This window comes from Astatotilapia calliptera, chromosome 20 (assembly GCF_964374335.1).
Source record: "Astatotilapia calliptera chromosome 20, fAstCal68.1, whole genome shotgun sequence".
NCBI classification, from domain to species: Eukaryota; Metazoa; Chordata; class Actinopteri; order Cichliformes; family Cichlidae; genus Astatotilapia; species Astatotilapia calliptera.
In genome coordinates this window covers 25,233,115-25,249,798 of record NC_137441.1, presented here as the reverse complement: position 1 = coordinate 25,249,798, position 16,684 = coordinate 25,233,115, and the positions used below count along the sequence as shown (strand labels likewise).

The following is a 16,684-nucleotide window of genomic DNA, read 5'->3' as shown; positions in this document are numbered from 1 at the left end:
GTGTAATTCATTTATTTAGAAGTAACTGTATTCTAATTATTACCAAATTATCGGTAACTATCGGCAGCACGGTGGTTAGCACTGTTGCCTCACAGCAAGAAAGTCCTGAGTTCAATTCCACCATCAGGCCGGGGTCTTTCTGTGTGGAGTTTGCATGTTCTCCCCGTGTTTGCGTGGGTTCTCTCCGGGTACTCCGGCTTCCTCCCACCGTCCAAAGACATGCAGCTTGTGGGGATAGGTTAATTGGATAATCCAAATTGCCACTAGGTGTGAATGTGAGTGTGAATGGTTGTCTGTCTCTATGTGTTAGCCCTGCGACAGACTGGCGACCTGTCCAGGGTGTACCCCACCTTTCGCCCTATAACAGCTGGGATAGGCTCCAGCGCCCCCCGCGACCCTGAAAAGGATAAGCGAATGGATGGATGGATATCGGAATACAGTTACTCATGTTTTGTATTTTAAATGCATAACGCCGGTACATGTATGCCGTTACTCCCTAACACTGCATCTATGTAAACATACTTACGGCCACTTTGTTAACTACACCCGTTCAACTACTCTTTAATCCAAAATGTAATCAGCCAATCAGATGGCAGCAGTCCATGCATTTCAGCATATAGCGATCAGTGACGGTGATTGAAATCACTTTGATCATGGTGTGGGTGTTGGTGCCACATTGGCTGATCTGAGTATTTCAGAAACTGCTGATCTGTTTAAATTTCCAGCACAAACATCTGCATGATTTACAGAGAGTAGTCCAAAAAAGAGAAAATATGCAGTTCCCTTAAAATGACATTGAGTTCTCTGTACTCGGGTCTCCAGAGTTACCAGCTCTCAACCCAACAGAGCATCTTTGGAATGTAGTGGACCATGAGATTTGCATCATATTTATTAGTAAAATGTTAAAAGATTAGCATTAACAGCATATCTTACCTGCCGTCGTAAAATACTTTAAGCTTTCATGATCATATTCAGATCATGCTGCTGTTCATTTGTTTGTTTATTCACGTAAACATGAAGCAAAGACAGCGCTTTGTAACATCTTTTAGTTTTCATATTATAATTTATATTTAATTGTGTTGTGGTTTGCAGTGTTTTGTGTTCTTTTCACTTTAAATTTGTGAAAGGAAAAAGCTGAAAATTTAAATAGTTAAAACTTGAAATGTGAATAGTTGATTTTTGTATTATATGATTTATTTATTAAATTTTATGTGGAGTGAATAAATAAAAGTATATTTACGGTGGCCCCTAGAGACAAAGCACATACAAACTTCAAATCACGTACGAACTCTGAAGCATGTACAAACTCCAAAACACGTAAAAACACGTACAAACTCCAAAACACGTAAAAACTCCAAAACACGTACAAACTCCGAAGCACGTAAAAACTCAGAAGCATATAAAAACTCAGAAGCACATAAAAACTCAAAACACGTACAAAAGACAACAGAAGTGCTCCAGGATGCTGGGCACAGTGTTGAGCCTTTGTTATCTTGTGGCTACACAAGCCAGCAAGTACCAACGACCGGATTTGGTGTGTGGTAATAACAGGTAAATGAACTTTTTTTTAAATTATTTGAATATATATATGAGTGCCTGTGTATAAATACACAAACAATACACACATGCTTTCAATTGTGTGATTTAAGTGATCTAGTAGCTCTGCTTTGGAAGTTCAGTTCATGCTAGAAATGTGTTTTGGAGTTTATACGTGTTTTGTCTCTAGGGGCCACCGCATATATTTATATATAAACATATATAAATAAAACCACTTGTTTTTACGTTAGTAATTCCTTTTGTGCATAATTTTATATTATTGTTAATAATAAATTAATTAAAGCAACAAAACAACCTGAAGAGCCGGTTCGGAGCCGAAAGAGCCGGCTCTTTTTAGTGAGCCGAACCGAAAGAGCCGGATCTCTAAAAAGAGCCGGAAATCCCATCACTACAGTCCAGTGTTCCTTCAGTGGGCTGGTTTCAGTGTGTGAATGTGTGTGTGAATGTGTGGATGACTGGATATGTAAAGCGCTTTGGGGTCCTTAGGGACTAGTAAAGCGCTATATAAATACAGGCCATTTACCATTATGCAAATTTACTGTTTATAAGATTTGGGGAAACCTGCAGTCAGCTGAGACTGAAGAAGTCACTTGGATGAGTGACGAAACGTTTCTCCCACAAAACGCTACGTCCAGATGAACAGAATCAACTTTTGGAGATTTACTTTCCTGGATGATTGAGAATGCATCAAGACATAAACAAATAGAGAATGGTAAATTTACATGAACCTCACTCTAAATGGCTTTATATAAATATCATACGTACTATTAGGGCTGCTCGATTATGGCAAAAATGATAATCACGATTATTTTCACTGAAATTGAGATCACGATTATTTGACGATATTTATTTAACCCTTTAAGACCTACTATAGAACCAAGTCCACCAGAGCTTATATTATTTTTTTTACATGCTGTAGTGCCATTTGTGGGAGCATTTCAAGTTGCTATACATCAATACAACTGTTATAGCCCATATTTTAATAATATGTATGCATTAAGTGCATAGTAATTACATAAATTGCAAAAAAGTGCAATAAACTACAAAAAAAATTGAAAATCGCTTTTGTTTTGTTTACATATATTTCTACTTGGAGAAATTTAAGAGGCTTATCCCTCAAAACTTTAAATACAATAAAGTTGCAAAAAATAGTTTCCCACCACAGGAAATTTATTTTGAGTGTCTTCATAGTTTTATTTTGGAGATACAGCAATTTTTATATACTGCAGGAAAAACAAAAAACAATCCTATGATGCAAATTTGCAAAGAAAACAGCATGTGCATCATTTCACTGTGGGAAATCAAAGTTGGGAGCACGGTCCCCGAAGGGGGCCGCGCTCCAATGCACAGACCATACCTGCTCCCATCTCAGGCGTCCAGGACCCCCCCAGTGGAGTTCCAAATGGAATGTAATAGATGCAGTTAGAGAGGTGGGGGGAGGAGGGGTATGGAGGTTAGGTTTAGGGTCCACTCAAGGGGTGGGGGATGACCAACTCTCGTGTCCAATCAGAGTGGCAGGTGGTTAGGTTTAGGGCAGGAGGTCAAATTATTATAGGGGTCACTGAGGTTAGGGTCAGGGTCAATTTCAGGGCCAGGATGCTCCCCTGTGAGACATGAAAAAGGCGAGGTCCCCAGTGAAGTGACAAAATGTCCATAAGTACACACACGAAAGTACTGAAATATCAACTATATACACATTATTGTATTAATACCTCCTATAACCCTTTTCGTTGAGGCCATTTGGATAAACTGTATTTAGTTTAGCTATCCAAATCCTCTCAGCTCTCCATCTCTGTTGTGTTGTCCACCTCGAATTGATTTGAATGGCTGTCGCTGTGACAGAATCCCAGCCATGCAATAAAAAGTGTTTGACAAGGTGAGTGTGAGTGTTCTTTTTCCGTGTGATGTTGTACCTGTGTTGAGTGAATCTGGTGAGCAGTGTATTACCAGTTTCTCCCACATACTGGATCCCACATCTCTTGCATGCAATCAAATATATACAGTTTTTGGACCTCGGGGTCCCTTTGCACAATGACAGAAAAACCTGACCATTGGAGTGGCTTCGCACCAACCTATGATGTTGGAAAAATTGCCCTTGATGTCTCTGTCTAGGCACAGAGAGAGGTGTGATTTGGGCTCGAATGAGGAGATCACCCAGATTCTTATGCCTCCTGAAGGCAGCAATCACCTTGTGATTATGGAGTGTCTGCACATCACGAGACAGGTTATGAAAATTGTTCTTAATAGCCCTGACCAATTTGCAGGTGCAAGGGGCATATGTGATGACCACTGGAAGTAAAGGGGAGACATCAATTGGCTTTGTCAGCAGAAATGATTTGAAGCACCTCCTTAGGAAAGACCACTGGTACCCTCTAGTGGAGAGAGCAGAGAATAGGGTCTTGACAGCAGTTCCAAAATCAGATTTTTGTGTGCAGATTCTGTGGAATCTAAGCAGTTGAGATTTGACAATTCCTGCAAATGTGTGTTTGGGATGAAAGCTTGTTTTAAATAGTAGGGTGTGAGTGTCTGTGGGTTTAAAGAATACCTTTATGTCTAATTTGTGGTCATTTATGAAATTTGTGCCCTTAAAGGTGGTTGTGTCAAGAAAGTCAATAGAGGTCTTACTGATGGTTGATTTAAGCTTAATAGAAGCATTGTGGTCATTTAAAGTATTAAGAAACATCTCAAAGTCCTGCTCAGTATGTTGCCAGACACCCCATATGTCGTCCAAAAAACGATAATAATGCAGTGGCTTCTTTATGCATTTATCTAATGCAGCAGTTTCCCACTCTGCCATGAAGATGTTTGCATATGCTGGGGCAAACTTTTTCCCCATAGCCGTCCCCTTGATTTGTAAATAGAAGTCACCATTGAATTCAAAATCGTAATTCTTTTTCAGGCCTTTTCTTATCCGGGTATCTTTGAAAGACTCTCTTAATGGAGTCAATGCCTTCACCAATGTCAATGTTTGTGTAAAGGCTGTCAATGTCTATGGAAAACAGAAAAGCATCAATGGGGACTTCTATTTGTTTCACTTTATCCACAAAATCATATGTATCTTTAATATAGCTTGCATGTTTTGTGGATAAAGGAGTCAGGAAATAGTCCAGGTATTCAGCTGTATAATACGTCTCACTATCACAGTCTGAAACGATTGGTCGCCCTGGGGGCACCTGAAAGGGGACACTCCATTTCGCCGGATCCTTGTGGATCTTAGGCAGCATGTAAAAAAGTCTTCCTCTTGGCTCAGCGGAGCCCAGTAAATAGTTCTTTTGTTTTAGGTTTATAAATTTCTTTTGGTTCAAATTATTGATAATCTTTTCCACTAGTGGTACTGTTTCGTGGTAAATGGGTTTTTTTAGTTTCAAATAATATTTTTTGTCGTTCAATTGTCTGTAGCCTTCCTCCAAATACTGTTCTCTATCCAAAATTACGACTGCGCTTCCTTTGTCTGCTGGTTTAATGATAATTTGTTTGTTTCCTTTCAATTCTGTTAGGCCCTTTATCTCTTCTACTGTCAAATTGGACTTAAGTCGTCCTACATTAAAGTGGTTTTGAAAATATTCATTATCTGTTTTGATCAAATTAAGAATTTGGGATGGAAGCTGAGCATTGGGTGGTGACCAGTATGATTTTGGAGTGAAGGGCTGAGATCGAGACTCATTTTTATCTCCATAAAAGGCAGCCAATTTGATCCTCCTATGGTACTGCTGAATGTCATATTTACACTGTAATTTTAGATTTTTGTTATAGCCTTTTGTGGGGATAAAAGTCAGGCCTCTATTCAATAGGGTCCGCTGAGCAATGGAAGGACGGAATTTTTTGGACAAGTTCATAACACCATTTACAACATGTAAATCACTTGACCCCTCAAGGTCTAGCCCCCGTGAGAAAATCAACTATGTCGACGTGACCTCCCTGTATCCATATGTAAATAGTACATGTAGTTACCCCTTAGGTCATCCTCAAATAATCTTTCGAAATTTTCAGCACCCTAAAAACTACTTTGGGTTTATCAAAGCCACCGTTTACCCACCACGACGGCTCTATTTTTCCTCACTCCATCCGATGTGACCTTTTGATGCTAATATTCTACGCATTAGATATTCAGTGTTTCTCTTTGAACGTGGATTTATGTGGGTTAAAACATCGTGTAAAACCTTATTCACACTTCCCGTCTTTCCCCCCTCTGCGCTTTCTTCCTGATGATATTCATCGGATCTCTCACTCTCACTCCCTTTATGCTCTCTGGGGAGTCTCAGTGTTATATGTCTGCTTTCATCTGATTTCTGTCTCTCAAGCACCAGATACCTTTGTAAAAGCATATTATACTTTTTAATTTTCTCATCGGGGGCTAGACCTTGAGTCTCCAGTACTTGTCTCATTTTACTATCCAGATCATCCTCCGCCTTCTCTCTGATATTCACTCGAGAAGCATTTGCATGTGTTTCATTTAAGCGTTTGATCTGCTCAGGTGAGATCAGATACATTTTCTGCATCTTTATTTGCGAATTGCCCCAATTGCCAGATCTGCAACAATGGGTAGAACCGTTGTGAGCAAAGGTAACAGGAAACCCCCCTTTTGAGTGATTAACTTTCTTTTCTTTCTAACACCCTCTCGTCTGCTGGCCATCTGTCTGATTTTCTCTCTATACCGTTTCAGCTTCTTATGCTGACATTCTGTGACTGGAATATTTCCTTTTAAAAGATTCATACAAATCTCACAAACAGACTGAATAAAATCGGGTGAGCATTGTTGTAAAATAACCTTACGGATTTTAGGGGAACTTCTGGTTAGTGTTTTCAGTAAAGCAAAGTTTCTCCTCAATCTTACAGACATTGTTTCTATTATTTTTTCCTGGGCAAGAAAACACACAGCTTTTCAGAGGGTAGTATCCCTGTTCTCAGTCTTAGTTGCTCTGGACAGGTGGGGGTTAAATCTATCAATAAATATCCATGTGGCTCTCTCGTAGCTTCTTCAAAACTTTCCAAAAAGTATTGCACACGTCCTGGGTATATTTGTCTAGCTAGTGTATTAACTTGTAATTTATCACGAGGGTTTTTAAACAACACCATGTAAGTACTGTTCAGACTGATCGTCCTGCTGTGTTTACCTTGTAAAAACACGTTCTGGCTCAAAATCATCACACTCATATTTTTATGGTGTCTGTATTGAGTGAAAATCCGGACCACTTCCGGATGATTAGCTGCTTGAAAAATAACATCGTCCAGTACAATGAGATGACTTTGGTGTGAGGGAAACAAGGTCTCATCTTGAAATGATTCAGGAATGCCCTCGATGAATTTAATGTTTTTATTTTTCTCTTGAAGCTCAGAATACAGAGGTTGAAAGGATGTATAAACCCACACAACATTGTCAATAAGCTTGTTCAAAACATGTACACAGTTTTCCAATACAGATTTCACAAAAAAGGTCTTTCCAGAGCCACTTGGCCCGACAACCATACAGGAAAATGGCACATGAAGTCTGGGGTCAAACTCGATTAAAGCAGGCTGAAACATTTTTTAAAAAACAAACAAAAACGAATAACAAAAAATCAATAACCAAAGGGTAAAGTCAGACCTCCTGGCAGCAATCTACGCTTGTCATAAACAACCCGGAATTTTTTGGGAAATGATGAATTTTGTAGTGAAAAGGCTGATTTATTACGAACGATACTGTGCTGAGGGGCCTCAAGTGTAGACCCTCCTTCACAGTTATCAATGTAATTGTCAACAAGAGTCTTTACAGATTCAAAGTTGACCTTCTCGCAGACATCATGTGTTTGTGTGATTCCTTTTGCTTTCAAAACAACTTTACCTTTTCTGGTCATGTAACCATAACTCTTAGGTCCTGCTGCAACAAACTCTGTAATGAAATCATCCTGGTCTAACTCATTTGTTAGCTCGCCTAAATACCTGCCTGTTTCTAGTTCAGATTGATTTTCTTTAGTGAGATACACTACGCTATCAGTGTCATAGTAAATAGCTCTTTCCTGCAGCTGATCCAAGTAACTGTAGAGTTTCATACGCCCATATGAAGTAGTGAAGGCCGCAATGAAGATGTTATCTGTGGAGTTTGGGAGCGGAGTGCAGAGGTCACCATAACACCATTGAATAAGAGCCACATCATCACTGACAAAAGAGAAATAGCTCACTTTGTATTTTGGAGAGAACATGAGGTTAAAGAATTCCTCGGGGTCACTCACCAGTTTGCTCTGTGTGAGATTATTTCTCTGACCAAATTTTCCCCAAAAAGAGTTTAAACACAGTTTGGCCATTTGTCTTTTAGCAGGGTTTAGTTTTATGTTTTCAGGGTCTAAAGTTATTCCTTGCTTAGCCTGGTAGTCTTTAATGTAAAGCTGTTTAGCCTCCTCAGTTACAGCATCTGATGGGTAGCCTGAAGCTTCTTGTTTTTTGCGCAGGAAATGATGTACATACTCTGTGAATATTGTGTTACTCTGTCTCTCAAAGTGCCATACCTCTGTGATTCGACCTATTTCATAACCCTTTTCTAATGCGAGGTTAAACTCGGGAGTGGTCCAAACCCCTCTCAGTGCTCTATCCTCGTTACTATGGTTACAGGCTCCTTGTTGGTTGTTCATTTCAGCACAAGTGCGACAGAGAGTAAAGAGAAGTTTTCCTGATTTTGTTTTAAATGGTAAGACCGGAAAATAGAGCCGTCGTGGTGGGTAAACGACGGCTTTGATAAACCCAAAGTAGTTTTTAGGGTGCTGAAAATTTCGAAAGATTATTTGAGGATGACCTAAGGGGTAACTACATGTACTATTTACATATGGATACAGGGATGTGACATCGACATAGTTGATTTTCTCACGGGGCCCAGCACTACAGCAAAGTTGTGCTGGGCTTGTACGGCCTCCACAGAGAGCATGGCGGGGGATCAAAGGCTCTGGTGGATCATAACGTTTGAGAAAGCTGATTACACTCTCATCACTACGTTTTAACTCGGTCCACTCATGCTCCCAGATTATAACAAGAGAGACATTATGCTCAGCTCTCAATCTAGCGAGCCTGTCTTGAGTGGCGCTGTTTAACTCTGCAAAAGAGGAACCTACCAGGGGGTTAACATCGGACTGATTGGAAAAACACTTAATACATCCATGGAAGTAGCAGCCCAAAAATTCCCACGCGTATGTTTTACCATTATTTTCGGAATATCCATCTACATAATAACTACCGAGTTGTTTTTCTCCTTGATTGAGCGCATGTCTGATAAAAACACCTTGCGTACACGAGAGATATTCGAGCCATTGAATTGAGGATGAGGAAAATGATTTTACCTGATTATGGTAATTTAAAGGACAGGGCAGGGCCAGAGAATTGGCAGGCATGAAGTTTGTCAAATACGTTTTAAGACAAGCGCTTGCAAGCGTGTTGCGACTGAAAGGATCTACTCCTGTCTCTTCAATAAACCCGTTTCTAAACAATGTGCAACCCCGAGCTAGAATTTCAACATCATTTTTACAGTATAACAGTGCCTGTTTCATGAAATTGAAGGGGCCAGAGCTGACTGAATCATACCATTTGTAAAATTCCAGTCTAATTTCTGATGTCATGCGCTCGAGACTAAATGCGGAAGGGGGAGGGTACGGTCCAACATAAGTTAGGTTTTGTTTGGAGCTGAAAGAATGAGGAAAAAAACCTTTAACACTATCTGAAAATCCCATCGCTTTCGGGATAGCTGACAATGGCATAGGTAGGAAGCATGACGAGTCTGGGTCTGTAAAGCTGATCACTTTGGAACCTTGCATTATCAAGTTTGGTTTTAATCCTCGCATAACTAACCCGCGAAGGATAATGTACGCATCGAAACCCTTTGCATTATGAGCGATAAAGATTGAGCCCTTGAAGAGGGGGCGTCTAAAATGAGCAAGAAAGTTTTCAACGCAATGCTCGCCCTGAGAGCTCCAAGATTTACCATCTGATGTTTTTGTACACACCAGAAAAGGGCTGTGCTCACCGTGTTCGTTAACAAAAGTTTCAAAATCATAAAAAATCAACTTGTTATTATGTTTTGTTTCGCGTTGTAAAACCTGCATATAGCACTGATGTGTTTGATGATCACTAGAGATTTCCTGACGACAGATTTGGCATTTTCTCTTTTGGCATTTGTGAGGTTTTTCATGTGCTGCTAAGTAATATAGCCTTGAGCACTTGATACATTTCCTGTAGAGGTCACAGTTGCTGGCAGACCTTTCACGCCTCTCAACGAGTTTTTTATGGCTCTCAAAACAATAACGAGATCTACAGGTGCGATTACAATCGGTACATACAATAGGGGAGAGGAAATGATCGTTGCAGTCAGGCTGCATACAGACTGAGCAACGAGCAGGGCAGAAATGGGATAACACATGGTTAAAGCCTATGTAACAATGAGTACACAAATACGCTGTGCCCAAAAATCCTTTAAGATTTTTGATAGCGTAGTAATGATTGTCAAATAAAAATAAACACAAGGCTTTTGCGCTATTCACTGTACTAGTCTGAAATTTACAAAGGGTGCGATCATGCTCGTTACGGTAAAATACTATAATTTTACATCCTAGTAACCTTTCAAATGTAATTATTTGATTAAACCCAACAGGCGTTTGATCATTTAGACCAGCTTTTTGTTGAATTTCTCTAGCTAATGTTTGTGCTTGATAGTCATTAAAATCGGGTTGCAGAAGGTGGGCAACACTTGTAGCAAAACACAACTTATTCGAGGGGTTATGGACCACGTATAAAAAACGTCTTTTCTTTTTCACAATTTCGCTGTCGAGTATGTGTTTAAGCAATCTTTTCCCACTGCCATTTGGGGGTGTAACAATCTGAGCTACAACCTCCAACGAGCCATCACACATTACTGACCAGTTTGACTGTACCGCTCTCAAGAATAAATTTTCAAATTCAGATAAATCATGATTATCACGTAAAATCACTGAAACATTATTTTGTAACTGCTGGCCTATCAATTCTAACTGGATATAATCACCTGGACGTGCGTGAGAGAAAACCCTGTTTAATATTTCACGTGCACTAGACATTACGCCTTGATAATAATGCGCATAGTCGGGTATATCGTTTGGAGGAGGAAAATTCAAAATTTCTCTAATTTCAACGTTATTAAATTTATTTCTAACAACTATAGAGGGTTGTGCTGAATTACTGGCGCAACTCTGGTCTGGATTACCCCCTTGTTGAAAGGAGTGATCATGGTTTACTGGGTTAAGTGGCTCGTTCGCAGAGACAATGTCTGCGGGAGAGCTGAGTGATTGATGAGGATTAGAGTCATTGAAAGTGGTTGACAGCTGTATCGGGGGGCTGCGGCTGAGCGGTTCGTTGGGACACGCATTTTCTGGGGAAAAGACTAGCGAATGCTGGCTTTGAGAATCAATGAAACGATTTTGATTTAGCCTGTTTATTTGACTCAATAACTCTGACGGTATTTGAACCTCATTTTGTATTTGGGCCAAAGCTTCTAAAGCTCTATTAATTGCTAAAAACAGATCAGAAGAGGAGATGTTTTGTGTCAGACTCATTTGTGAATGAACCGCGTCTGACTCTGTTTGGATCTCATCATGATCCAATCCCAAACTCAAATAATTATTTTGAAAGGCACTTTCATTGGGTGCTAATCGGGCAAGAGCTAAATTAAGCAATTCTAAAGGATCATTATTATTGATCACCTCAGGTTGCTCACTGTTTTGTGAATATGTAATCTGAGAATGGTGTATATTTTCATTTAACCTAGCTAACGCTGTTTCTAAAGCAAGAAATGGGTCTGTAATATCTTGTTCCTGGTTATCCATTTATTTTATTATTATTGTTTAACAGGAATATATTAAAAGAACAAAAAACCACAAAAGAGAGTATGTTTGAAAAGCAAAATGAAAAAAAAATCAAAAACAAAGTTTTTATAAGATGAGCTGAACTAATTCAGCGAACAGAGATACCGCGCGAAGAGCGATTGAAGCCAGCTGCCTTTGGGTGCGTGTTCGCGTTGTCCTCGTTGTCCTTGCGATCCTGCGGGTCCTGCTACTCCTCCTTCTGAGACGCCCTGAGAATTTGAGGGTAAGATACAAACAGTTAGTAAAGTTAAATAGAAAAGGGTTAGTTTTTATTTTAAAAAAGAAATGAGAAAAAAGCGAGAACCTAGAGAGACTGACCGTGATTGGGTCTCAAAGGCAGGCGCTGTGCATTTCGTGTGTCTGATGGCGGAGAATAAGAAGCGTTTCTGGGGCTCCGATCGGCCGGAGCATCGGGAGTGAGCTCGGAGAGCAAATCTTGCCTGTCCCCGGCGGACAGGCGCAAGTTTTTCCCAGAGGGTTGCGGGAGAGAACAAGCTCCGACGGGAATGGAACTGGGGCCAGACCTAGCGTAGAGAGCAAATGCTGTCTGTCCCGTGTGGAGAGACGAATATTCTTTCCTGTGGATCGCACAAGCACTGGTGGTGAAGAATTCGGGGAACTCGTACCAATAAAGGTGTCCAAGTCAGAGATATCTAGAAAGTTTGATAAAAATGAAAAAAGAGGGTAAATGTTTTGTTTTTTCTTGTACAATTAGCTGTTAAGAAGGGGAACAAGAATGAACCAAACCTACCAATTCGATCGAGAGACTCAAAAAAAGAGGAGTTGAGCAGGTTTATCTCAGAGTCTGAAAAGAAATAACATCGAGTATTTACAAACGGGGAAAAAACAGTAAAAATATAAACATTATATGAACAAGAGTGAGAAAAAATGAGGTACCTGATGAGGCCATGATCGCTGCTATAGTTTAACTTACAAACGCACTTTTTAGCTCTGAGTGTTAGAGGGGAGCTTATATATGTTTTAAAAAGTGTATTCCAAGTGTTACAGAGCCTATTTGCATGGCTTTTTTGAAGATGAAAGGATTGACAGAATGGTAAAAAGGAAAATGCGAAAATGTAGTTAGAGAGGAAGATTAACACTTACCGAGTGATATGCACATAGGGCACGCGAAGGTAGTTGTTGATCCCTGGTTTCATGGCTGTTGAGCTCGCAAGCAGTCTGAGCGGTTCCAGTTGTTGATACGTCTGAAGTCAGATGTCTTCTGGGGGTTCGAAGATAGTCTTAACATCAGCGGGAGATCGTAAAATCAGACCTGGAGCGGATTGGCTAACCGGGGTGCGAAGGGAGCGGTGCAAGGGTTATGTGATTGGCAGCGGGGCGCAGTGAGGCGGAGTTGGTCTAAGGGGGGAATTTTCAAACGAGGTAAGCAGCGCATTAGGGAGCAGAGCGGGGAGCGAACAAGCAGGAAAAAATTGTGCTCTGCAAGAAGTTGTGGATCGGAGATTAAGAGCGAGGTAGAACTTAGAGTGTGGGTTGAATTTTAGAGCTTGCTAGTAAGAGGGAAGTTTTTGAAGGAAAAAAGAATAAGGATTTTCCCTGTTATCGAATATAAGGTTTTTGGGAATAGAGGGGTAGCTAACAAGTTATTCTAGGGGTTTTGGAGAAATCGCGGAGAAATTTTTAAAAGGAGTTTTGGCTTTGTTTGGCTGAGCATGAAGGGAGCCGCGGGGCGCTGAATTTGAGAAAAAAGACTAAGGATTTTTTCAGGATTTTCCCTGTTATCGAATATAAGGTTTTGGGAATAGAGGGGGTACCCTAACAAGTTATTGTAGGGTTTTGGAGAAATCGCGGAGGGTTTTTTAAGGAGTTTTCCCTGCTTATGTATCTAAGGAGGGTTAGGGGATCGCGAGTTTTTTCTGAGTATGAGTTTTATTCTAAATCTACAAATGCATATAAATCTAAATAAAGTTTTCCCCCAAGGCATGCAGCATGTGTTTGTGGCCATACTGAACGTTACAAAAGCACAAGTTTAACTAAACAATTTTAATATGGTTTAATACATTTTTAAACACATGAGCACGGAGCCCGAGAGAGCACGGTCCGGAGACACGGGCGCGCCCCCGCGTGCCCACACACACTGACCCGCCACCAGATGGCGTTTTTTGAGCATAAAAAAAAATAAAAATAAAATTTAATTGCTTAAAGAAATAAAAGAATGCTATTTTGATATATAAGAAACTTTCTAAATAATCAATTATATTTTTATGAATATCATATTTTTATGAATATCATATTTTTATGAATATCATATTTTTATTACTTAATTACTTCCTACTTCCGGAGCTCATGAATAATTTAATTACTTCCGGACTTCCGGAGCTCGTGAATAATTTAATTACTTCCGGAGCTCCGGAAGTAACCTGTCACTTTTTTTGACGAAAGGGGTATAATATCACTCTCTATTCACAGTGTGTGATGATCACTGGCAGTCACATCTAAAAATCAGACCCCAGACAGCTGTAAGGTTATCAACATCATCCAGTGAACAAATGACTATCAGTGAATGTTTCTGTGGCAACATAAAACGCAAGCTAAATTCTCAATAGGTGACCGTTTTCATCCTTCTTGAGCTTTCTTATCATCACATTAGTCACTATTTTCTTGTGTCCTTTTGTTGAACACGAAGGTCTGGATGATCAGCAGTTCTGTGACCATGAGAGGAGCTCCAGTCTCAACCAGGAGGACCCAGAGCCTCTACAGACTAAAGAGGAACAGGAGGAAATCTCCACCAATCAGGAAGGAGAGCAGCTTGCACTGAAGCAGGAGGATGAAGGGATTAATGTCTGGACCGGAGAACAGCTGGATTTGTTGTGGAAACCTGGATCACGGCTGACCAGATTTGGTATGTAAAAGTGTAATAAGCAGATTTCATAATATAGAAATGAATATGACTTATAACAAAATGTCACAAAGACACATGGCGTGCATTACCGCCTGGGATACTGCCTCACTGGAGACATGTTTTCTGTTTCAGATTTAAGTCATGTTAGCCCAGAACTGTACGCAGAATGTAGAAAAATGTTGAGACAATGAAAACTGTGGATTATTGGCCACAAGGACCAAGTTGGAGTAGTGAGCTGTACGCCTCATAAATGATGACTTTCTGCATGTAAACAGAATTCTTCTCTGTTCGCTGCATGAGAGAGAATATTTAAATATCGCTCACATATCTGAGAGACCTGCTCACAGTGTGACTTTTTTCTTGTGTGTTCTGTCCATCAAGACCTCCCACAGCAACATGATTGTAAGGAAAATGAGGATCTGGATGACCCGCAGGTCTGTAGCCAGGAAAGGAACTCCAGTCTGGACCAGCAGAACACAGATCCTCCACAGACTAAAGAGGAACAGGAGGAAATCTCCACCAATCAGGAAGGAGAGCAGCTTGCACTGAAGCAGGAAACCAAAGGCATCATCATCTGGACCGGGCAGGAGCTGGGCATCATGTGGAGAATCATTTCTTCTTCGCATTTCTGACAACGCACATCAGGATGGCCTCTGTATCACTGCCTCACAGGAAGAACATCTGCGCGCAACAGGCGCGCATCCATTTCCTTGCTTCAGGAAATGGATGAAGCAGACTCTGATGGAGGAGAGGTTTCATTTGTCCAGCAGGCCACTGATACCTCCTCAGAAGAATCTAAAAAGGAGACGGAACAAGAACCCAACATGCCTCCATGGAAGAGGCACCGTGGTACTGGGAAGCCCAGTCTGAGCCACACGGCAAAAGACGGCACTGTGTGGGTAGAGGAGGACATTGGAATGCCCAGTGCAGTAGCAAATCGCTCGTGCTTCACTCGTGCTGGACCCACAGAGTCTGCTAAGGTCTGTCATTGCCATAGTACGTAGGGCTGCTCAATTAATCGAATTTTAATCATGATTACGATCTGGGCTTTCAACGATCATTAAAAATGACTGAGCCGATTATTAGCCCCTCCCTAATTTATCCGCGACACCTTAAAGGCCGGTCCGTGAAAATATTGTCGGGCATAAACTGGTCCGTGGCGCAAAAAAGGTTGGAGACCGCTGATTAAGAGGACCCGAGGGAAGCTCGGAAAGCTAAGCAGAAGTTATTTGGAGAGTGACTGCTGTTGGTTGAAAAGAGAGTTTAAAAAAAACAAACTTCAGTGGTGTTGCACACTATTTTATATTATTTTTTTAAAGTCATTGTTAACCCTTTAAAGCCGGTCAGAGCAGCACGCTCCGTTTTGCGTAACTATTTTTAAATCCCTGTAGAACCTGAACCGTGTAAGCTAGCGCAATAATTTGTTTTGCATATGAAACCGGAGGAGTTGTACTTACATCTTATGCCATCAGCTTGTCCTCGGTCACGGTTTCGTTCCACATATAGCTTTGCAAAAATTGCATAAAAAGCGCTTGCAGGAACAAAAACATAATATTCCAGAAACACGCTTTGCCGTTCCTATCAGCTGTTCGTAACACTTCCCACAGTGAAATGATGCACATGCTGTTTTCTTTGCAAATTTGCATCATAGGATTGTTTTTTGTTTTTCCTGCAGTATATAAAAATTGCTGTATCTCCAAAATAAAACTATGAAGACACTCAAAATAAATTTCCTGTGGTGGGAAACTATTTTTTGCAACTTTATTGTATTTAAAGTTTTGAGGGATAAGCCTCTTAAATTTCTCCAAGTAGAAATATATGTAAACAAAACAAAAGCGATTTTCAATTTTTTTTGTAGTTTATTGCACTTTTTTGCAATTTATGTAATTACTATGCACTTAATGCATACATATTATTAAAATATGGGCTATAACAGTTGTATTGATGTATAGCAACTTGAAATGCTCCCACAAATGGCACTACAGCATGTAAAAAAAATAATATAAGCTCTGGTGGACTTGGTTCTATAGTAGGTCTTAAAGGGTTAAATAAATATCGTCAAATAATCGTGATCTCAATTTCAGTGAAAATAATCGTGATTATCATTTTTGCCATAATCGAGCAGCCCTAATAGTACGTATGATATTTATATAAAGCCATTTAGAGTGAGGTTCATGTAAATTTACCATTCTCTATTTGTTTATGTCTTGATGCATTCTCAATCATCCAGGAAAGTAAATCTCCAAAAGTTGATTCTGTTCATCTGGACGTAGCGTTTTGTGGGAGAAACGTTTCGTCACTCATCCAAGTGACTTCTTCAGTCTCAGCTGACTGCAGGTTTCCCCAAATCTTATAAACAGTAAATTTGCATAATGGTAAATGGCCTGTATTTATATAGCGCTTTACTAGT

General features: G+C 40.2%; 1 protein-coding gene and 1 long non-coding RNA gene across 3 annotated transcripts in view; one reads left to right on the top strand and one right to left on the bottom strand.

Moving 5' to 3' along the window:
* The window catches only part of LOC113013880 (uncharacterized), a 117,744-nt gene that overhangs the window by 2,054 nt on the left and 99,006 nt on the right, over nucleotides 1–16,684 (top strand). Inside the window, exons 2-3 of one of the 2 annotated variants that reach the window (XM_080295320.1) lie at nucleotides 14,059–14,274; nucleotides 14,656–16,280. In XM_080295320.1, coding sequence (XP_080151446.1) covers nucleotides 14,059–14,274; nucleotides 14,656–14,906 — 467 coding nt within the window. In that variant the 3' untranslated portion in view covers nucleotides 14,907–16,280. Of the gene's footprint in view, nucleotides 1–14,058; nucleotides 14,275–14,655; nucleotides 16,281–16,684 lie in introns of those variants that run through there. The other variant, XM_080295318.1, reaches the window with a different exon arrangement.
* On the bottom strand, nucleotides 11,180–14,064 carry LOC145423149 (uncharacterized). Its single transcript, XR_013904228.1, has 4 exons — nucleotides 12,516–14,064; nucleotides 12,163–12,216; nucleotides 11,730–12,064; nucleotides 11,180–11,620 (listed from the first exon to the last, which is right to left on the bottom strand). It is a non-coding gene; the product is annotated as an uncharacterized LOC145423149 (long non-coding RNA).